This window comes from Abramis brama (assembly GCF_963993115.1).
Source record: "Abramis brama genome assembly, chromosome: 15".
Lineage (NCBI taxonomy): Eukaryota > Metazoa > Chordata > Actinopteri > Cypriniformes > Leuciscidae > Abramis > Abramis brama.
In genome coordinates, this window is record NC_139977.1 from 28,567,174 (window position 1) to 28,591,469 (window position 24,296).

A 24,296-nucleotide genomic window follows, 5' to 3' on the forward strand; every position below is an offset into this window, starting at 1 on the left:
GTTGATCATGTTAAAAGGATTAAATGGATTGCAGCGGGCAGGATTTCCACCTAGGTGAACTCAACAAATGCTTAACCCAAGTTCTGATCAGGCACAAACCAGACATCGTGATAAATCCTCTGTTTAATGTTTATCTAAATTTCTATCTTAACTAGCCACAACAAACGACGGGCAACAAGACATTTTGTTAGATGCTTGGTTTTCAGTCACAATGTGTGATTAAACATGAATTGCAAGTTAAAATAATTTATTATTGCAATGACAGCTGAATTTTCAGCATCATTACTCCAGTCTTCAGTGTCACATGATCCTTCAGAAATCATTCTAATATGATGATTTGATGCTCAAAAAACAAATGTTCAGGATTCTTTGATGAATAGAATTAATTTTTAACAGTATAAATGTCGTTACTGTCACTTTTAGTCAATTTAAGGCATCTTTGCTTAATAAAAGTATTAATAAAAAAATCTTACTGACTTAAAACTTTTTAATGGTATTTATATTTAATTAAACGTAACAATTTTTATATTTAATTTAATATTATATTTAATCATATTTAATGTATTCATATTTATGTTAATATTTCACTTTTTAAATAAAAGAGTTCAATAGCATTTCTATTTTTGCGATGGTATTGAAATTAGTATCAAGACTGGGATTGGTATGGGCTACTAAAATGTTGGTAGTGTGACAACCCCTTGGCATATTGTGTGTGTGTGTGTGTGTGTGTGTGTGTGTGTGTGTGTGTGTGTGTGTGTGTGTGTGTGTGTGTGTGTGTGTGTGTGTGTGTGACAGAGAGAGCTGATCAGAGATCTGTTTTTGCAGGTTCATAAGTTGAGCAAAGAAGACAAAAGCTGTGGTGAAAACTCACAATCAGGTACAATAACAGACCGTCTCACTTTATTTTATTTGTTTATTATTTGTGTTTGAATCCCTCATGCACGATTGCTTAATTAGCACACTGGGACCCATAACAGGTCTTTATAGATTTGGTTTGTGTGACATGCTGTGAAGCAAGCAAAAGCATGATTGAAAATGCACAGATCAATGCTGCATTGAGAAGTAGAGAGTAAAGATAGAGAGTAAGCTATCTGGTCATGGTGCAGAATAGACAGATGGCTGCAGTGCACCCTGGGACTGTCAGACTGGTAAAATTAGCCATAATAATTTGCCTGCCAATATATTTGCATGCATGTGCATATGTTACATGACACAATAAAAGTAACAACGGTCACCATTTCACATCATTTGTGCTGTTTTCTAGGGCAAGAATCACTGTTATTATTGCTTATACTACAATAAAAATAAAAAAATGGTGTAAAATGAAAAAGAGAATTTTTTTATTAAAGAGTGTTCCTATTTTCTTAAAGAGTGGTCCTTATACAAATGGGTTCATTTAAGTAATTTAATTCAAATAAAAATGAACTGTATAAATTAACTGTATTTATAAATACTCTATATAAGTATATAAATCTCTATCTCTCTCTCTTTCTCTCTCTCTCTCTCTCTCTCTCTCTCTCTATATATATATATATATATATATATATATATATATACATTTTTATTAATATTTTTTATTTTTAAAGTCTTATAAGGCTGTAATGCATTAATAATAATAATAATTATAATAATATAGTAATGGTTTGAGCAACCACTAACCCTTTAATATTTAATTGTGGTGTTTAACTAGTTCCACACCGTTATTATTGCTTGAATATGAATTATAGCTCAAATCTAGCACTTTTCTAAGCAATCAGACTTACAATTTTTGTTTTGCAGATTTCAACATACCAAAATATCAGAGTAAGCAATTACCTAGCAACCACCCAGAGCACCATAGCAACCACTTGGCGACACCCTGCAGCCTTCTAGAAGACCTTATCAACTGTATAGCAATGCAATAAAACCCAAACAATCACCTAATAGACCTTAGCAACTGCGTAACATTGCCCTGGTAGCCACCCACTACATGCATCAGCAGCTTTGTCATTAAACAAATTTGAGCATCTAGTCTTTTTTAGTATTCTGAGAAAGGAAAGTGTGTCAGTTGCTTCATGAAATCGCTGCTGTGCTTGTGATGATGTTGATTATAGTAATGATGATGATGATGAAGATAAAAAATAGTGATGCTGGTTGGCTGTGTAAGAGATGATTAATGTAGTTACGTCTTTATGTACGTGTGCACTTTGTATTTATCCAGAGTGCAATTCCTTACGTCACAAGGACCGGAGGAAAGAGTCTGTGGACGGCAGATCTATCAGCTCTCACAGCAGCGATGGTAAGAGAAAGAGAGGATGCGTTTCATCAGAATACACCATAAATAAGGGAAAGCGAATCCCTTTAACAGTTTTGAAGTAATTATGAAGAGAAATGGGGAAAACGAGAGATTTGTGCTTATGTGTGCACATGTGTGTTTAATATATTTGTGTTTTATGAGTCAGGGTGTGCATGTGTGTGTGTGTGTGTGTGTGTGTGAGCTCTGGCTAAGAGGGGCTTTTTGTGACGTAGTTTGATGACATCAGCACACCCACAGTCTCAGTGCACTCTGACGCAGATGGAGCTATTTAAAGAGCTCTTTTCTTCTCTCTCTCTCTCTCTCTCTCTATCTCTCTTTCTCTCTTTCAGCTCCCAGTCTACAGAATCGCAGATATTCCTCTATGGCCCGAATCCACTCCATGACTATTGAGGCTCCGATCACTAAGGTACACCTGCATTATTACCCCCCCCCCCCCCCCCCCCCCCCCCCCACACACACACACACACATCACTAAAGAGAACTACAACCGCTTCTACACTCAGACCTTTATAGACCATTATAACCACCTGCATCAATACATAATCATCTGACAAGAAGTAGTACATCAAAAACTATAGTAAACAATAAGCTGTTAAATTTGACTCTGGATGACAGGAAGAGGAATTTACTGAATGGCAATTCACAGAAATTCTGGAAAATGATGTGTCTATCTATCTGTCTGTCTCTCTCTCTATCTGTCTGTCTATCTATCTATCTATATATATCATTCTGTACATTTGTCTGTCTATCTAACTATCTGTCTTTCTGTCTATCTATTTATCTATCTATCTATCTCTGTCTATCTGTCTGTCAGTGTATCGATCTGTCTATCTGTGTCTATCTATCTATCCATCTATCTATCTATCTACAGTATCTATCTCTGTCTGTCTGTCGGTGTATCGATCTGTCTATCTGTGTCTATCTATCTATCTATCCATCTATCCATCTATCTATCTATCTACAGTATCTATCTCTGTCTGTCTGTCTGTCGGTGTATCGATCTGTCTATCTGTGTCTATCTATCTATCTATCTATCTATCTATCTATCCATCTATCCATCTATCTATCTACAGTATCTATCCCTGTCTATCTGTCTGTCTGTATCTATCTATCTATCTATCTATCTATATATCTATCTATCTATCTATCTATCTATCTATCATCTATATATCGTTTCAAGGCTTTTTAAACTTTTCAAACTTTCCAACAAGCCTTTGTCAAGCTAAAACTTTACAAAATTAGATTTTTCTAGCTAAAAATAGCAGTAATATGGATTTATTTGAATTTTAATTCATTTTACATTTTATATCCATCCATTCAAATTTAAATGCTAACTTTGAATCCTCTCTGCCACTTCAATTCTAATTCAGTTCAGATGGCACAAAACCCTGAGACACGCGCTAAACACCTTTGTCTGCTGTGGAATATTTACGATTACTTGAACATGACTCAGGATTTGTTTGTGACAATGGAAGCAATGGAAGTGTCAAAAGGGGAAATTCCTTACAGAGATATTTATGGATTTAAACCTTTGATAAGTGGTTTGTAGTTGTCTCTCCCCCTCTGTCTTCAGTCTGCCTGTGTTTTGTTGCCTTTATAGGTGATAAATATCATTAACGCAGCACAGGAGAGCAGTCCCGTGACAGTAGCGGAAGCTCTGGATCGTGTTCTGGAGATTTTGCGGACCACCGAACTCTACTCACCCCAACTGGCCTCAAAAGAAGACGACCCCCACACCAATGACCTGGTGGGAGGGCTCATGAGTGTAAGTGGAGGTTCATGGGTCATCTAGCATGTCTATAATACTGACTCTATTACAAGCATTCACCTTTTATTCTTAAAGCTATTATATTTTATTACTAACCCTATTTATTATTATATTTATTTCAAAAGAGCAAGATCAATCTTGTTTCCATCATATGACTCATGTTTGGAACTAAATGGCACAACAGACTACAAGTCATCTCAAACCACATGATACACAGAAATAGCCTTAAAATCCTCTTCAAACACATACAGTACAAAAACATCATAAACAGTACAGATCAATATTAAACAGCCGAGAAATTCCACAGACTGATTTCATCTACGCAAATAAAAACTAGAGCAGATTTTTTAGCAGAGAATCATCATTACGGGAGATATTCAGACTTGCTCTGCCAGGAAAAAGTTCTTAGAGTGTGTGACTGTATGTCAATGGCAGTCAGTAGATGTGAATGCGCTTATTTTTGTGGCACTGATACATTGGCACAGGGTGTTTCACAGTTAGCCAGCAGTCTGTGATGACAGTGCCGCGCTTGTTTACACATTAGTCTATCTGTATGACATCCCCATGTCTCCCGCTTTGAAAGTATTCCACTTTACCAAGAGTTGTTAGACTGAAGGAGTCTTCACATGGACAGAGGTTTACAGGGACACGCAGCACAGAAGTCATTGATTTGAGAGTTGGTGATTTCAGACAGCATGATACAAGTTGAACAGAATGTCAATGCACAGTGATGCAGTGATTCACAGTGAAGCTCAAATTATCAGCTTCCTGATATAGCTGGATACAAATACCAAGGAGTTTTAACGGTTTTGGCTGCAGACACGAGTTAGAAGATTGTTAGTTGGCAGGGTTCCCACGGTTCTTGAAACCTTGGTAATATCAGGCCAGGAGAAAGGTTATTGAAATTTCTAATTATACTCAGTTATAAAACATTTCATTAGCATTTGAATTTAAAATATTTCAAAATATTTCTTTCTAGAAATTATGACATTGAATATATGTACTTTTAAAAATTCCATTTTTGTTTATACTTTTAAAACTGCTTAATTGATAGGGCCAGATTTACTAGACAGGGCAAAATAGCGTGAGAGCGCAAAAAACAGTCAATTGACGAGCGCAAACCTTAGTAAATCACATTGCATGATTCATTTAAATATTCGCCTCCATAAATTTTGCATCTGAAAGAGAAACTCCTACAAATGCATATGCAATAAGGTCAGCTGCTGCAAAAAATAACTGTTCACGCCTTAGAAGTGATAATTTTTCACTGCGTGTCTTTAGTAAGTCCTGACAGTAGTTTTTATAATAGCTGACACAGCCAAATGATATTTTAACCCCTTAGCTGTCACCCCCCTTTTTGAGAATGGACATTAAAATGCACTATTCAAGCTTAAATGGTTGTAATTCAAGAATGCTTTGGAGTATAGACCCAAGTTTGGTCTTGTTTTAAAGCACTTCAAAAAATTTAAGTATGAAAAAGTTATGGAAGTTTAAATTTACATTAAATCAAATATAATTTATTTAATATTTTTCTTTTATATAAAATATATATTTTACAAAATATGTTTTACAAAAAAATTACTATAAAATCAAAGCCATATATCTAACCAAGTTGTGTTCCAAATTTGAAGTTGATATCACAAAAATTGAAGTTCCCATGAGATTTTGTTTAGGCGTATTACCAAAAATAGCCACCGGGTGTCATTGAATTCCATTGAATTTAACTGTATGCATTCTACCATAACAAATTAATACATTTCTGTCCAAATATCACTTCTGTCACAAAATATGCAACCTTGAGACTCAGACCTTTCTGACAATATGTGTTTTGTCAAGATTAGAAAATATTTTGATCATAAATTATGAAACATGACGACGCCCAAAAGGGGAGGAGCCTGATAAAATAATTTAGAGTACCGTTTCTATGGTAACACAATGTCCAATTTCAAAACAGTTTTCACAGGATGAATTCTGAGATCGTAAGCTTTTAAATGATACCTAATTTATGATAACTACTAAAATATGTGATGTAATAAAAAAGGCAATAAAAAATATTATATTATATTTTAGAGGATAATATGTATATTATACTTTTTAGAGGATAATATTATTTTATAATTTTTTTTTATTGACAAATACTAGATTAAATGTTTTATTATGAACTTTTAGCATGAAAACCAAAGTTTCAATTATTGAAAGTGTGTGCGTCGTCTTTTTGTGACAAACGCCAGAAACGCCTGTTATGATGTAGATTTTTTGAGGTGCGCTCTTGTCATAAATTCATCTATTACTGTTCCGGCATAAATAGTAACAAAAAACAATGCTGAAATATCTATTAAGGAGTCTTAGACCTTTCCAACGATATATAGTTTGTCATGACTAGATTAGGATTTAATAGTAATATAGTGAAGTAAATTTAGGTTGCCCGTATACGGGCAGGTGACAGTTAAACGTACAGTATGGCATTTTTCGCCACTAGGGGTCGCTAACCTCTTTACAATAACAAAGGCGTAGATTGATGACACAACATTTGCTAAGAATTATGGATCTTGTCGTCAACGTCAAGCCGACCGATCTAATAATGTTTATGGATGACTGAATACATCAATGTTTTTATCATGACTGTGATATGAAGCAGTTCGGGATTGCTAAGAGACAGCTATCAGCTCCAAACGCGACGCGAGTCCCGCGGATATAAAAGGAATATGGACATTTCATTCTACCGAACTACACGCAGAATTACTACTCACAGGTCAGTTTATTAGACAAATTAAACTTGTGAGGTAATGCAGCGCTGTTTCACTTGGTCTAACATTACACTAGCACACTAAACTGCATTTGAATGTGTTAAAATGTATGTGTTAGTTTGTCTGTATGAGACTAGCAGTAAACTAGATCAACATTAGAATAACATACAGATCATATTCTGACATTTTATCATTGTTAAACTATAAAACATTGATTAGTTTTATGTAAATGTGCTCACCTGTTTAATAAAGTACATGCAGGAGCGGTCGAAGTCTCGGACGTGGAGCTCTCGTTTATATACTGTCTATGGGAGCTCTCGGCATCTCGAAAACACCGCGCTGATATTGATTCTCGTTTTAGTTCTCCTTTTTTATCCAAAGTCTGCTTGCCATGGTCCATAATGTTTGAACGAAACAACAACAGCGTGCAAATAGACATTGCGAACTACAAAGTTGTCCGCGTCAGTCGCTTTGGTTACAATCAGATGGCTCTGGTTCATAGCTCTGGTTGCCATGGCAGCACGAGCGGAAACCAGGGACAACGCGGATATGACGGCATTGGCGGCGACAAAACGAAAATAAAGAAACGGGACGTTTCTCAAATTAAATTACAAATTTCTCCTGGTTTGAAAGTTGTTGGAAACAGTCGGGATAATGTAAGTACACAACTAAAAAAAAAATATAACATAGATATAGTGATTTTTGCTATTTTTAAAGCAAAAAAGTTACATATTGTGCCTTTAAGGGGTTAATATATCAGGAAAAAACACTTACAGCTCTTTTTATTGATTTTACAAAAATCACAAACATTTATAAAAAATGTCCAAACACAACAAACAAAACTGTCATTTGTCACATTCTCAATTGCACATTAAATTATTTCAGTTCACAGGAAATGCAATTTTTAAAATGGTTTGCACAGCTATCGATATAAACTATAAAAACTGGTTACACTTTATTTTAAGGTGACGTAGTTACATTGTACTTGCTCAAATAAGTACTAAGTAATATTAATTAACTACATTACTGTAGAGTTACCGTTAGGGTTTGGTTTAGGGTTAGTTACTTGTAATTATGCATAATTTACTGTTATTACTATAGTAAGTACATGTAGTAACGTGTAACTACTTCACCTTAAAATAAAGTGTTACCTAAAAACTATTTTCAAAAGTAACAAATATTGTTATACAAATAAAAAAATATGAATAAGAATAAGCTCAACCAGGCCTCGACAACTTTTTTGCTTATTCCGTGGGCGGGGATTATTTAAATGAGGAACATTATGACTTCATAAGATCTGGAAAAAGTGCTTTGTAGTCCAAACAAGCTGTTCGTTGTAGTTCTTAAAAAGTGGATTCTGTTAAATAAAATAGGCCTATCTCCCTTTGGAGTGGACTTTGAGCTTTGTAACCTCGCAGATCTTTTTTATGCTCAAACAGCAACATTACACACTAACTAAAGTTGAAAAAGGGAAAAATCTCCTTTAAGAAAGGAGAGGGTATCCACCTTATTCCTACGCCCCATGACGGTTTGTGTGAATTATGGGTGTAACTTCCATTAAGCTGTAAACAATCAGTGAAAAGGCTCGCTCTATAAACGCAATACGTTACGTGTCACAATGAGATGACATTAATCTACTCATCCTTCAACCATCGAACGTTAAAAGGAAAATTAAAAGTGTAAAAGCATCAACATGGTACTTTCAACAGACCAAATAACCCCAAAAGCGTGAATCTTTCCACAGCAATAACGGACGGGTTAAATATCACTGTAGTAATATATGTAAGGGATAATGTAGAGCGCTCTACATTATCCCACTTATTACATGGCTACCTACCAAATAAATCAATAATTTGACACAAAATTTGTTTATTGATTTAAAAACGATTGTATTGCTTCCGCTAAAGAAAATAGTCCGTTCCATCTCTACGGTTAGAATCCTGTGTCCATAGCAACGCTCTGTTTTTCATGGCAACGGTGTTATCCTTAGCAGCGGTCTGTTATCAAGAAATAACAAGACCGCATTCTACATTAGAATTCAACCAAGCCATGTAATAAATCTGTATAATGTAACTAATGTTGCCTTAATCAAAAATGTTCATTAACTTCAGCATTACGTGATACTATTTCAAAGTGATTTCCGTAATTTCGGGAAAACAGACCACAAATGTGCAGTATATGCTGTCCTTTTTCATACTTTTACAGCGGATATAAGGGAAAAAGGAAAATAATCACGAGGAAAAGAAAGCAGCGACTGAAAATAAATCATGAAGGAAAATTGACAGCTCATGCAGTCAAACTGACAGATCAGCTTTATTTGTAGGGCAACCTTATGATTTGAAATGATTTGTTTCCGCCTTTTTGAATGGAAGTTCCCCAAACCGGAAGTGCCACCCATAATTCAAAACGCAGCAAGGTCGTCAGGAATACGGTAGATAGGAAGACTAGAATAGGGAAAAGAAGAGGGAGCAGAGATTGGTAAAGTGGTGTAGTGGAAAGTATAAGAGGAGAAATTGAAAGAAGACATGAACAGAAAGGAAGAGAATAGCAGGATGAAAGAGGAGTGAAGAGACACAGAAGGTAAAGACTTTCAAATGAAATGGGAGTCACCCTAATTGACCATGTAATAAATCATGGCCTCTTCTTGAGAGAAGCCAGAAAACAGATCCAAAGTGTTACTATGGCATTCTTTGCTTAGAGGTAAAAGGAAGTTTTAAATACCTTTGCTGTGGTAACATCCCAACGCCGTCCACACTGATGAGAGCGCCGTTTAAGTGAAACGCACTTTTCTTTCAATAACAAAATAAACATAACAGCGGTGAGAAAACAGCAGTAAAGAAAACATCTGATCATAGCGATTTAGATTTAGACCAGCTCTGCAATTCAGCACTATCCAATCAAGTCACGTCACGTTTATTTATACCACTTTACAATATTGCTTAACAGTTATTTTAAAAAATGCTTAGACACTAAAAGTGTTACTTGAGGCTCACTCAGTGAAACCATTCACTCATATATCTAATCCTCAGATCAAGTCTGCAAAACTGCAAGCACATTATATGCTTCACACTCAGTTTGCATTTGTAAAACATACTTTTTGCAAAATGCTTAACACAGTTCTCTACATTAGACTCATCATTCAAAACTAACAGCTCTTGTGTTTCATTTATAAAACACTGCCATTTAAATGACACAGTTATTTTCCGATTACCTACATCAAACGCTCGTGTGAAAACACTTCATAAATTGATCACTTAGAAATCAAAACTCAATTTTTTCAGAAAGAAATTATTTTTCCCCCTTGCATTTCTGTTTATTTTGTAAATTATAAATATATACTGAATATGCAACAAGTCAAGACACCTTTATTTCTATAGCGCTTTACACAATACAGATTGTTTCAAAGCAGCTTTACAATAGAAACAAATTCAAATTCTGCTGTTAAGCAGCTTTAACAAGCCAATAGTGTCATTATTCAGATCGAGTCAGTTCAGTGTTGATTCAGTTCAGTTCAATAAATGTAAAGTTTATCAATTGTGCATACAGACTGTATACAGTGTATTTATGCTCACACATGTATGTGTGACAAACTCCTGTACACTCCACTGCACACTGAACAAGCAAAAGACACAATATAGTAGTGTTTTACATTTCAGTTTAGTTTGGTGTGTATGTGGCTAATCATATAATGGTTTGTGTGTAGAGTTACTTTGCAAAAACTATGCATTTTTTAGAAGAGTTAAAATAGTTTTGAATGAAGTGTTTGCTTTTGCAAAACATCTTGTGTGTGTATTTTGTAGGGCTGTTTTCGACTAAGGATTTTCATAGTCGAATCTGATTCGTTAGATTTTGCCGTAGTCGACTGATAGTCAAACCTTTTTTTTTTCTTTTTTTTTTCACATATATCATAACATTTCATAAACATGAGGAGCAATATGAGAGAGAAATTTGGTGATCGTTGTTTAGGTACATTAAACCACGTAAAGCTTTTCACGCCCATGAGAACCGTGTGGAGTCAACTCACAGCCGCTCCGCTGCCCTGCTGAAAATGTGAAGCAGAAACGCTTAATATCAGATAACGTCCATAATAATTGGACTCTGGGTTCGATTTTTTTGACCATTTTCAGTGGTTATGAGGAGCAATATGAGAGGGAAATTTGGTAATCATTGTTTAGGTACATTAAACCACGTAAAGCTTTTTTCACGTTAGGACTTAGCCTATATATAAAGCCCATGAGAACCGTGTGGAGTCAACCCACAGCCGCTCCGCAGCCCTGCTGAAAATGTGAAGAAGATTTTTGAATACATTTTTATTTATTTACATTAGTAAGCTACAGGACATTGTCTTTCAAAACATGACCTGCGCGAAAGCGGAAAATATTTTTTTGTACCCAGCCCTTCTGAAAATGCGAATGCGTCTCTGTCCCCAGCACATTTCAAACCAAACTGACGCCCATGTATTCGACTATGAGGTTCATAGTCGAATCAGACCTCTCCGAATCGAATCGTCGAATCCTCGACTATTAGAAGTCAGCCCTAGTATTTTGTGGTTTTGTGTGTAGAGTTTTAAGAAATGGAGCTATAGTTTCAGAAATTGTGTGTAAGCAATTTTTTTTAAAAACTGTAAAGCCACAAATATCATGACTGTTACAATTACAGGCCTACTGTAATTTGAGACATTTATTGAAGAAATTTATTACAAACAGAAATACGTATAGGACAGGGAAATTTTCATGTCAGAGCTGGATTTTAGCGAACACCGTTTTATCATTGAAGAAATTAACGAAAAATGTTTTTTCATTAGTGTATTTGTGTCTTTAGCTGAATATACATAACAGTTATGTCTATAGCTGAATATTACTATTTTTTCTGTATTTTTGAGCAAATAAATGCCTTAGAGACTTTTTTTGAAAAACATTTAAATATCGGTAGTGTAGCTCTGAATCCTAAACATGCTAAATAACTACAAGCCAGATTCAGGTCGCTTCCTTTCATAATTGTCACTTTTTTTCTGTTACATGAAGGTCAAGCGGATGCGATGCACAAATCTCAAGAGTTTAAATGACCTTTTGGTGGGTGACCTTTTGAGAGAGAGGTCAGAGGTCAATTACACAGTGAAATATCCGGGTTGAGATAGTGCAGCTGGAAGCCTGTGATCATTACAGACGGGATGTGTGTGTGTCATATTTATGCATGTACACTTCTATTATCCTACGCCTGCAACATCTCAGACAGAGTTTGTTTTAAGTGCTGGATGAGTCTATTTGAATCTGGATCTGTTTTCTGTGTGTTTAATATCCTCCAGGCCTGATAAATGGCTTTTCTCATGAGAGCGTGCAAGCGCTAGTGAGTTATGGGTTGCGTGGTAGTGCTGTTCTTAAGTGTGTTGTTATGATTATGTTGGCTGGAAACGATATTTTGGCTTCCTCAAGTCTTTTTCTCTTTTATTTCAGTCAGATATATTGATGTGTATTTTTCTTCAATTCAGGATGGACTCAGAAGGCTCTCTGGGAATGAGTACGTCTTCTCCAAAAGTGCATTACAAAGTAAGTTCTCGCCCTGAAAATTATTATTATAATACAAGTTGGATGAAAAGTTGGATGTTGTAAACTAGCTTTGAATAAACTGTTAATAAAGACAGAGTGAATAAAAAGTTTGCCCTATTTACCTTCTTGGATTGTAAGGCCCAAACCAAGGACGGTTTCCGATAAGCAAGTGAAGGTTTCTGAGTTTTGTCTTTTCAGCGTGGTAAAGTAATTTAATTCCAATTAAACTTTTATCTGACTCCATTCGAAGTTAGGTTGGAATGCCAATTGGTTATTTGTCAATAGTATATATTTTATTTTTACGCATTTGATTATTCTATTTAACTCTTTATTGAAATTACACTTGTTCATCCAGATTCCTACAGTATAACACTTTGAGTCTCGCACTGGCCGAGTATACGATCTTATAATCACAAACTCGTCAGTCTTGGTCATTAGACAGAGGTGATTGACTAATAATCTATATGGCCGTACTCTACTTGCTCATTCTAGAATATTTTATTTAGTCCCCATAGATCTGAACACACTTAATTACAGTTTTTCTCAGTCGCTTTGGTGCATTTCTCAAATCATCCTTAATATTTTCAAAGAAGTATGTGCATTCTCAAAACAATTCGTACAAACAGCACCACACATTGGATTAGACCCACAAGGAAAGACCCCTTAGGCAGAACTTTGCTTTTGCATGCAGCACTGTATATATGCTTGGCAATTGAAGGTTCAAGAGATGCAACTTTGAGCTATTTCAGAGAACTGGTTTCTCATTGGTTAATCTACATTCTCTTCATTAGTGAAAGTCAAGATTCACCTGCACAATTTATCAATTCATGCTACATTTACAAAAAGTCCAATAGAAATGTGTAGAAAATATGCTTGACAGTTTGACAGCTATATCAACCACTTATACGATGAACTAATGACTAGATGTTTTGAGGGGTAAGACTATTGCACAAAGAACTATTTAATACATTTTGAGCAACATGGTATTAACAACTGATAATGTAGGAAACCGCAGACAATTGTATATAATCAATTGCATGAATGTACCAAAGAAATCGCAACTTGTTAAAAAAAAACTGTTTTTATGATGTGCACAACAGGTGACTAGATGATGTGGAGGTTGAACAAGTAGTTCTGATCTGAGAAATGCACCAAAGCGACTGAGAAAAACTGTAAGGCAAGATTATATCTAACTCTGAGGTCATGACCATTACCATAGAACCAAGCTGACCAACTTATCTTCTCCTAATGGTAACTTTGTATAATCATGCCGTGGTTTCCCACGTACACTTAGTTAGAATAGTATTACAATAATCAGAGGTTGAGGCTCATCCTATTTAAATTGGTCTAACAACACTCTGGGCCCTATCTTGCACCCAGCGCAATTGACTTTGTACACCGACGCATGTTTCATTCCTATTTTGCACCCGCGCAAAGCGCGCTTTTCCCTCCACAGAAGCACGTCGCTAAACTAGGGAATGAACTTGCGCTCCCTGGGCGGTTCAGCGCAAAAAAGGAGGCGTGTTCCGGCGCAAACAATCCCTGGTGCTATTTTACTGTTCCATAAAACAATTGCGCCACTGGCCAGAAAAAAACTTGTCTAAAGTCAGTGGCGCGTTGCGCGTTGTTCATTATGCTATTTTAAGGGCGCATGCTTGACCATAATGTATAGCGTGCACAACGCGCATAGCATACACTTTGATTCTCTAATTTACACAGAAGCAGCAGTTTTCATTTTTGCAAATCATATTATTACAAACGATAGAACGATAGAACGATAGATAGATAGATAGATAGATAGATAGATAGATAGATAGATAGATAGATAGATAGATAGATAGATAGACAATTTATTATAAAAGCATACATCTAGCTTACACATTTACCCACATTATTATACGCCTGTTTAACCGAAGCTAATTTGGGTGTGTTTCTCCATCCCCAATGTCACTTCTCTCTCTTTTACGGCCGTGACGAGAGCGTTGCTCTCCTCGGCTGTGAACCGCTCCTGGCACGCGTCTGGCAAATCCGCCGTTATAATAGCAATACGCCAAGGAAAAAGCGCGTCTGCTCTTAAAGGGAATGTGAGATGATGCTCTGATTGGTTTATTTCACGTTACGCCCAAACCACACCTATGAATAATGAAGCTACTTCAGACCAACCTCTTTTAGATTTGCGCCTGGCGCAAGAGCCATTTATCCCGCCGGGAAAATAGCAACAGCGCCGAGACCCGCCCACAAAGTTACTTGCGCTTTGCGCTTTGACACTTGCGTTTCAGATCGTTAAAATAGGGCCCTCTATTGCTCTAAACGGAAAACCCATTATTAGCCTCTACAGTTTAAGTATGCATTGAAAAATGCCAATGTGTTAGTCTGAGCTCTAAAATGTCAGTTGGCATGCCACAATGCTCCACTTAAGCTGTATTTTAGTCCGTTACTAACCTGAGCGTAGATTTGTGGTGTTAGATGCATACCTGACATTAGAAAAATGCATAATGCTGAGTGTCTGAGGACATTCAGCTTTACAGGTTGATCTGACTACAAATCTCGTCTTGAGCCTCCGGCAACATCTCTTTAAATACTCAGACCAAGACAGAAACCTCTTTCAAATGGAAACATGAGATAACAATGGGAATTTGCATTACTCAAGTCTCCAGACCGGGGTAGTTTACACCTTACCGAGGACAGAAGGAAATTTGCTTTAAAGCACACCCACCACAGTAAGTTAAATATCTCTAAACTCTTAAAGCATTTATTAGCTTTTGCTTTACTTCTGTGGGAATGGGACCTTTGTACCAGCCGCACTGAGACATTTCAAATGATATCAAACAATACAGGGTCATACCTATTATGTATTATATGGCATCATAGGATATAATATTCACTTAAACATTATTAATTACAATTAGATTATGCAGAAATGGCTAGGAAATGTCGAACAAAGAAAATGAAAACTTATATTATTTGATATACAAAAAAAAATCTTTTTTTTAAATACATAAAAGTGTTGAAATTTAAATTATAATGCTTATTATTTAATAGTAATTTATTCACAATATACTCTAAAATATTTTAAAGGGAATTTTTACTGTATATTAAGGTATTAATATTAAGTATTACAAATTAATATTAAATGTCTGTTTTACTCAAGACAGATTCCTCTCAGGGTGTTTGTTGTACATTTTTGATTGATGATAATTTGGGTGTCTGAATTATGTTTTTGTTTCTTTCTGCCATATTCCATCTTGACCCTGAACCTTTGACCCCCTCAGATATGAGTCAGAGTCAGCTGGCAGTACCTGTGCCGTTAAACGACATCCCGCCATCCATCGCAGAGCTGCTCAATGAGGAGGAATGCTGGGAATTCAATATCCTGGAGCTGGAAGCAGCTACACACAAGAGGTACCATAAATTTAGATCATTATTCTGTTCACTTCGTGGTGTAAAACTTTATTTTTGATGGGAAAAGTTCAGAGTACTATAGTGTGTGTGTGTGTGTGTGTGTGTGTGTGTGTGTGTGTGTGTGTGTGTGTGTATACGCAGGCCGCTCTCATACCTGGGTCTGAAGATCTTCTCTGCTTTTGGCGTGTGTGAGTTCCTGAACTGCACAGAGGCCACATTGCGTTCGTGGCTGCAGGTGATCGAGGCTAATTACCACGCCTCCAACTCCTACCACAATTCTACACACGCCGCAGACGTTCTGCACGCCACAGCCTACTTCCTGCGCAAGGACAGAGTCAAGGTAACCCTGGCAACCAATCAGAATACAGAAACAGAAATGTCTCAATTTATACTTTGGTTAAAGGTAAGGTCAAAAAAGTGTCTTAGCCTTTTCACACGTTAGTTTAAAATATTCTGGCTGCCCCCCTAGCGTGAGTTTTTCAAGGCGACCATTATTTAGAACCTGTCACTTTATTGTTTCCATGGTGACGCGTCATTGCTTGTCACGTGATACACCGCAACCACAACAGCACTGAATGAATGATGATCTGCTTTTTTGTAATTTTTCCTTTTTTATTAAAAATATTCACAAATGTATTAGCTATAGCATGAAATATCTGATATTCGGATTGTCATATATGTGCAAGTGGATGTGTTTTGTTGTTTAAACACCTTTATAACGATCGCATTAGTTGAGCTCTATGCGCGATGGGCGCCACCATGATAGTTTGTGCCACAGTTCAGAGAATCCTGTTGGATTTACAAAACATCAATTCATCCACTTTCCCAAAATACATGAAAGTAAGTGGCTGGTGAACTGGGAGAAGAATAGAGTAAACTTTAAAGCTACTTACTCAATGTGTATCTGATATGAATAAAACATGTTGTCTAATTATAATGGAAAGGATTATTACTCCGCTTTCATAGATATCAGTGTGTATTTTACAAACTCAAATTCATTGTTTTGCTAGTACTTATGTGATTTTAAATGTCTGAAATCTAAAATAAACATTATGTGGTTCAAAACACTGAATAGCTGTGATATATGACAGCGCTGAGGGCGTCCTTCTCTGGCTCAGCGCCAGCTAACGCGCGAAAGCACGTTTGAATTTAGCAGTTGATCACATGATGCACTGACCTCTCTAATCGCACCGGCGTGATCGTACGCCCCAGGGACCAGCCAAGACTGATCACACCTGTGTGATCGTACGTGCGAAAGGGTTAACTGACGATTTAGCAAGGCTTTTTTTGTTTACCCGCAGCATTTATCAGGCCTGGGTTTGATCAATTATTTAAGAGTATATTGAACTTTGTTATACATTTCTAAATAAATAAATAAATGTTTTTTTTTTATTATAAAAAGTACTAAAATATTTGTAAATAATTATTTATAAATAAATAAATATATAATTCTACAAATTAAATATAAAAATAAAGTTGTGCCATACTGTTAAGTTGCCAAATAAAATCTAAACAATAACTGGATTGAATCTGAATTTTATCAAAATTATCCAGACTCTGAATTATGTTGAATTGATTATTCGAATACAAGTACTAAAAATAGTTATTCGAAATTGTGATATCGATATTGTGCATTATTAATTGACGAAGCCAGTTAAAGTTTCCACTGTTATTGACTGATGCTGTTAATATCAGAGTGATTAATCAGTCAGTCAACCTAAAAAATGTGGGGTTACTTTTAGACCTTGCTCTACACCAACGGTGTCTCTGCTGTGTTTGCAGGGCAGTCTTGACCAGTTAGATGAAGTTGCAGCGCTATTGGCTGCCACGGTCCATGATGTTGATCACCCGGGCCGTACCAACTCATTCCTGTGCAATGCGGGGAGTGAGCTGGCGATTCTGTACAACGACACAGCCGTCCTGGAGAGTCACCACGCCGCTCTCGCATTCCAGCTTACTGTACGAGACAGCAAGTGCAACATCTTCAAAAACATGGAAAGGTATCAGAGTCTGCTTAATCATACATTTTACACGACTCACATTGGTCCAGTTCTAAACTCTCTCAACCTCTCAATATTCAGGACTCAGTTTCGGACCCTACGGCAAGCCATAATTGACATGGTGTTGGCAACAGAAATGACTCGACACTTTGAACATGTCAATAAGTTCGTAAACAGCATCAACAAACCCATGAGTGCCATTGAGGAGACGAGCTCCAACGTAAGACACACGCTACTGTGTTTCCATACTGTCCATATGTAAGAGTGAAATCTAACCGCTGCTGATCTGCATGTGAAACAGAGTGAAGGCAGTGATTGTGAGGGACAGGCCAGTATTCGCAACTCTCCTGAGAATCGTCTGTTAATTAAACGGATGCTGATTAAATGTGCCGATGTGGCCAATCCCTGCAGACCTCTGGAGAACTGCATCGAATGGGCTGGTCGTATTTCAGAGGAGTACTTTGCTCAGGTAAACACAGTCAGTCACATGCTCATGCACATGCTTACAATGTTGAATTTTATGTTGTCATTTAACTTTCATAACACAATGTATATCAAATTGAAATGTAACTTCCGAGAATTCAGTAGTAAATACTGTAGGGCAAGACTTGATTTTATTCATCGGGATTTGATTGGACCATGAGAAGTGTTAAGATGTTACTGCATTTTGATGAAAAATTAAGGTGAAAAAATATATATATTTATACAATACCTTTCAGACGTTTGTCACTATGTTTCTTCGTTTGCTTTGTTTCTGTTTCGAATTAATGCTGTTTTTTTTTTACTGAATTTTCAGCATTATTACTCTTAGTCTTCAGTGTCACATGATCCTTCAGAAATCATTCTAATATGCTGATTTGCAGCTCAAGAAATTATTATCAATGTTGAAAACATTTGTGCTGCATAATATTTTTTGGAAACTGTGATATGTTTTTTTCTTTTCAGGATTCTTTGATGAATGAAAAGTTTTGCATTACAGGAATAAATGTATTACAGTTTTTCTCAATTGCTAAAACACTAAAACCCATTGGCTGAACAAAGTTCTCAGTTGCCTGAACTAATTTAGCTAATTGTGCAGTCTGTTGTCAATACCTTAAACCATTTCACATTTCACTTTTCAGCAAAACTCTAAACACATTCTCATTCTCAAAACACATTCTGCACTGTAATACACACGTCATCCATACTGGTAAACACAAGTGGCAACAATCAAATACAAATAGAGAACACACGTCATTGATTGAACACAACCACTCAAAACTGATTTAACCTGTTTCAAATGATGCCCAAAGACAAGAAGAAGCACACTGATCACATGTTTACTCCTTTGATGTTTGTCCCTTTTAGTATTGTATACTGTAGTACAGAGCATTGTAGGCTGTATACTGTACAATGAACAAATTGTATGGCCCTGAACATTGTGCTTTTCATTTGTTAACAGTACTGACTGCTCAATAGATTTTGACTGGTTGCAGGTTCATATCAACAAAGAACAAGAATTACAGTATCACAGAGACAAAGGACAAGTTTGTGAGATGCAGGGTACAGTACTGTAAAAATAGGGGTACAAGGAGGAGGAAGAACACAAAAAAATTGCAAAGAGCAAAGCAGAGTAGTAATTTCTGATCAATTTGAGCTACTATGATAGAACATGTTTTCGTTCATCAAAAGACAATGACGGAAACATATGAAATTTGTTTTGAGATTAAAAATGTACTTCTCCCTGAACTTTTTGATGGTACAGTAAGGTGTCACGGGTAAGTCTAAACAGAATAGCAGTCCGTAGATATCTTTCGAGAACTATATGTTTTGAACAATGTGTTTTCTATTTTTTGGTGTATTGTTTACTGACTGCTTGATAGTGTATATCATTTTGATCACTTTGTCTATGATTTGAGAGTAGTGTTTTGAACACAGGTAAAACTGTTGTAAGGCGAAAGTTTCATTTTGCAAGAGGAGTCAGAGGTTTTGTAAATAGTGCTTGAAGATGAGGTTTTGTGTTTAATGTTTTCAGAAAATGGAGCAAGGTTTCAGAAATTGTGTTTTAGCAATTGAGAAAAACTGTAATATAGAAAACAGTTGTTTTAAATGTAATAATATCACTGTTACATTGTAATAACATTACTGTTTTTACTCTATTTTTTGATCAAATCAATGCAGCCTTGGTGAGCACATTTTGAAAAAAAAAATTAATCTCTTTTTACATTTTAAAAAAAACTTTTTTGAATAGTAGTGTGTGTATATATACAGTATATATTGAATTATGTTGAAGTATTTGTACAATACCATGTTTGTTTGTTTTTTTTACAATAACATGTCTCCACTCTCTAATCATTTGCTTTCTGTGTTTGGAATCTCCCTCTGTCCCTAGACTGATGAGGAGAAAAGACAAGGTTTGCCGGTTGTCATGCCAGTGTTTGACCGGAATACCTGCAGCATTCCTAAATCCCAGATCTCATTTATCGACTATTTCATCACGGACATGTTTGATGCCTGGGATGGTAAATATACAAATACTCACATACGCAATACAGTGGTGATTTCTGCCCATTCTAGCAATTAGGGTTGTGCCACATAGATACAAATTTTGACAGTATTTTGATATTTATCTCAATATGTATGTATTTATTTCAGCCTCATAGTAGTGTCATTTTAGTATCACAGAGATACTCTTATGGTTTTTATTAATATTTTGAATTATTTTTATATTTTTTCACTTTCATTTTAACTTTAATTTTAGTTTAAGTTTTAATAATTTTGCTGTGTTTTTGTCTTTTTTTTGTCTTTTTTTTTTTTAAATGACTATATTGTTTTTTTATCAATTTTCATTTCAGTTTTAGTTTTAGTTGTTTTAATATATCAAGGTAAACTAAATGAAAAGTAAAAATGTTTCCTTGGCAACTAGCTGAAATAATATACTTTACAGGATTTTATAGTTTATTTCAGTTTATGTTTGTTTTATTATATGTTTTTTTTAATGGTTTTAGTTTTAGTTAACTATAATAAACCTTCCTCACAGCCTCAGTTGCCAAGATTGAAAGATTAGAAATGTTGTCCAACTAAAATACAGTAAAAAAGCAACAACAACAAAAATCACTGAATTCTGAACACAAGATAGAAAATACATATGTACACAGACTTAAATAAACAGCTATGTTGATCTTCATACTGTATAGTTTACACAAGACTGGTAAAATCCCACTCAGGGTTTTTTTTTTTTTTTTTTTTTGTTGACATTTTTGAGTAACTAAAAACATGTTGCCAGAAATTATCTTGAACTGTGATGATTTGAACTGTTTGTGATGAATTTTATATTTCTTTTGTCCATATAACATAAATATTTCACTCAGCTCTATGAAAAAATCCAGGCTCTACAAATATGGGGAAAATTCACCAAATATTGAGTAGAAAATTATCATTCTGGTACAAAATATTATGGAAGCATTATGTACAGTATGTTTGTGTGAGTGTAAGAGAAAGAGAGAGAGAGAGAATACTTTCCCAGGCATCTTTTGACTCATCTGGTTCTCCTAAAAGAGATGAAATGGTCCATTAGCAGCAGAAGATGTTGGACCGGAGGGGTGAAGCACGAGGGTCTATTAGATGGTTGCTGAAAGGTTGTGATAATGTTATCCAGAGGTTGAGATGATTGTGGTGGTGAGCTTTGGAAACTTTAGGTTCAGTGTTTCCCACTGAGCTGAACTCCAGAGAATAAACCTGCGTACTGTCAACACGCAACAGCCGTGATGTCACGGAAACTTTAAAAATCGTGGAGAGGGACAGGGGTGACTGTGTGTGTGTGTGTGTGTGTGTGTGTGTGTGTGTGTGTGTGTGTGTGTGTGTGTGTGTGTGTGTGTGTGTGTGTGTGTGTGTGTGTGTGTGTGTGTGTGTGTGTGTGTGTGTGTGTGTGTGTGTGTGTGTGTGAGAAAGAGAGAGAGAGAGAGAGAGAAAGAATGTGCATCTGTGTGTGTTTCTTTGATTTCCGTAGTCTGGGGTCAGGATGCAGTGAAGCAGAATCTCTTGAGCTCTCCGCAGATTTAGTTCCCAAGGTCACGATCAGGTCAATTTATCATAGAGGAGCTGTGTGTGTGTGTGTGTGCGTGTGTGTGTGTGTGCGTGTGCGTGTGTGTGTGTGTGCGTGTGTGTGTGTGTGCGTGTGTGTGTGTGTGTGTGTGTGTGTGTGTGTGTGTGTGTGTGTGTGTGTGTGTGTGTGTTTGACAGATTCAGCGGGGGGGCACTGAAAACATACTCGGGAGGATCTGAAAGTGCGTCCATATGTGTGAACATACAAATTGCCATATTTACACTCATGCAAACAAAAACATGCACAGTCTACCGTCTGTAGTCCGTCTGCCAGAAACCAATGCAACGGAACAGATGGTAATATGAGGAAAAAGAAAAACATTAGAATCAACAACGTTTGCTTACTGTTATGAAAAAAGACTCTTATCCTCACCAAGGCTGCATTTATTTGATCAAAAATACAGTAAAAACAGTAATGATGTGGAATATTATTACAATTTAAAACAACTGTTTTCTATTTTAATACATTTTAAAATGTAATTTATTCCTTTGATGTAAAACTGAATTTTCAGCATCATTACTCCAGTCTTCAGTGTCACATGATCCTTCAGAAATCATACTAATATGCTGAATTGATGCTCAAGAAACATTTCTTATTATTATCAATGTTAAAACCATTTGTTTTGAATAATATTTTCTGTGAAAACCTTAATTTTTTCAGGATTCTTTAAAGAATGGAAAGTTCAGAAGAACAGCATTTATTTGAAATATAAATATTCTGTACCATGTCTTTACTGTCATTTTAATGCAAGCTGAATAAAATTCATTTACATTTTACATTTACATTTAAAAATACATTTTTCAAAAAAATTAATTACAGTTATCAGGCTGTCAACTATTGTTAACTGCCCAGACCTAATCTCTCTCTCTCTCTCTCTCTCTCTCTCTCTCTCTCTCTCTCTCTCTCTCTCTCTCTCTCTCTCTCTCAAGCATTTGCCAGTTTGCCAGGTCTGATGGAGCATTTGGCGGAGAACTACAAATACTGGAAGAACTTGGATGAGATGAAATGTAAAAGCCTGCGGCCTCCACCTCCTCCGTGAACCCTCATGACTCCCTTACCCTCGAGGTCAAAGGTCAGAGGCTGAATGTAGCATCTCTGCCAGGCCTCAAAGATTCCATCCACTGAAACAGCCCTGTTTTCCCTACGACGCTCCACCCCTAGCGACAATCGCCCGGTAACAAGGGTAAAACACAAACAAACGACAAAATGAATGCACTTTATCAGCATACAGTCCTCTTCCAGCATCTTTTTACTTTCTTCACTTCGCTTTTTTTTATCCTCTGTTCTTTCAGCTATTTTTAATGATATTTTTTAATGTCTGACGCAAGAAGAATAAAGACTGATCTTAGTCCAGCAGAGGACTGTATATACTATATGCGCTAAACTATGGGATGTACACTGGGACTGAAACGTGTATGCTCAGAGAGGTCTGTAACTATACACATGCACATATAATATTTACAGATATGTGGGGTCATAGATCCAAATGCCAAAAGGGCTTTATTTGGACTCTGAAGCAGTTATAAGGAGGAAAACTGTGTCAGTGGGACTAAACTACTTTGGAAACCACAAAGGACCCAGTAGAGAGCCATGAGGCACTCCCTTCAGTCCTCCACATGTTCCCCCTTATTAATTTGATCAAATTCAATGCAGATGGAATATTTTGACAGAATATTGTCGAGAGAAGCAAACGTCAAGTTGCCAAACCGGAAGAACTGAAGACTTGCTTGTATTCGGACGATGAATTTGGTATTGATCAGCACTGAACACGATTCAGTGTGTGAGAATGTAAAAACTGCAACGGATCAGCCTGCTGAGGGCTATCATTATTCCAGCATTTTCTGTATCAGAACAACTTAAGCCTTTCTCAGACTCCAAGGACTGGTGTGTAATAATCAATAATTTTGATATAAATAGCCAATAATAACAAAGAATATATTTCTCAGAAACACTGTATATCCAGACACATACTGTAATAACGTGAAGCTTGATGATGCGTGTGTGTGAGCGAGAGAACGAGTGTGTGTATGTTATGATGTGCTTAGTGATAAATATGAAGCATATGAGAACATTTTACATTTTACACATGGCGGTCAACATTCCTACTTCACGCAAACGGTCCGTACGGATGCAACATTCCCTAATCTGTGTGTAAACCTAAACTCCAGCACAGCCTCATAACGAGACCACTGACACATTGACATTTGCTCATGCTGACTGGAGAACTCGCACGTATTATTAGTGTTACACCATTTTTAAGTATTATTTATTTACGAAATGAGCTCAGCTGTATATCGCGTTCGTAATCTCGGTTCTGCTTTTACCATAGACACACATCGCCGACAAGCTTCAAACGTTCACCTTTTTTTAGGCCAAAAAGCATCCAGTGCCAAAGTACGTTTATAATCAAACACGATGATGAGTTTTAAACAGATGTTTGGCTGAAGCCGTTG

At 36.3% G+C, this 24,296-nt stretch overlaps 1 protein-coding gene across 3 annotated transcripts in view; it reads left to right on the forward strand.

Annotated features, from left to right (window-relative positions):
- pde8b (phosphodiesterase 8B) overlaps nucleotides 1-24,296 on the forward strand; it is a 64,214-nt gene extending 39,918 nt beyond the window's left edge. For 2 of the 3 annotated variants that reach the window (XM_084136742.1, XM_084136741.1), the window contains exons 11-22: nucleotides 826-877; nucleotides 2,201-2,278; nucleotides 2,626-2,702; nucleotides 3,897-4,061; nucleotides 12,300-12,357; nucleotides 15,630-15,759; nucleotides 15,901-16,099; nucleotides 17,542-17,759; nucleotides 17,841-17,979; nucleotides 18,061-18,228; nucleotides 20,131-20,260; nucleotides 22,773-24,296. In XM_084136742.1, the coding sequence (XP_083992868.1) occupies nucleotides 826-877; nucleotides 2,201-2,278; nucleotides 2,626-2,702; nucleotides 3,897-4,061; nucleotides 12,300-12,357; nucleotides 15,630-15,759; nucleotides 15,901-16,099; nucleotides 17,542-17,759; nucleotides 17,841-17,979; nucleotides 18,061-18,228; nucleotides 20,131-20,260; nucleotides 22,773-22,882 (1,524 nt within the window). In that variant the 3' untranslated portion in view covers nucleotides 22,883-24,296. Of the gene's footprint in view, nucleotides 1-825; nucleotides 878-1,779; nucleotides 1,804-2,200; nucleotides 2,279-2,625; nucleotides 2,703-3,896; nucleotides 4,062-12,299; nucleotides 12,358-15,629; nucleotides 15,760-15,900; nucleotides 16,100-17,541; nucleotides 17,760-17,840; nucleotides 17,980-18,060; nucleotides 18,229-20,130; nucleotides 20,261-22,772 lie in introns of all 3 variants that reach the window. The other variant, XM_084136740.1, reaches the window with a different exon arrangement.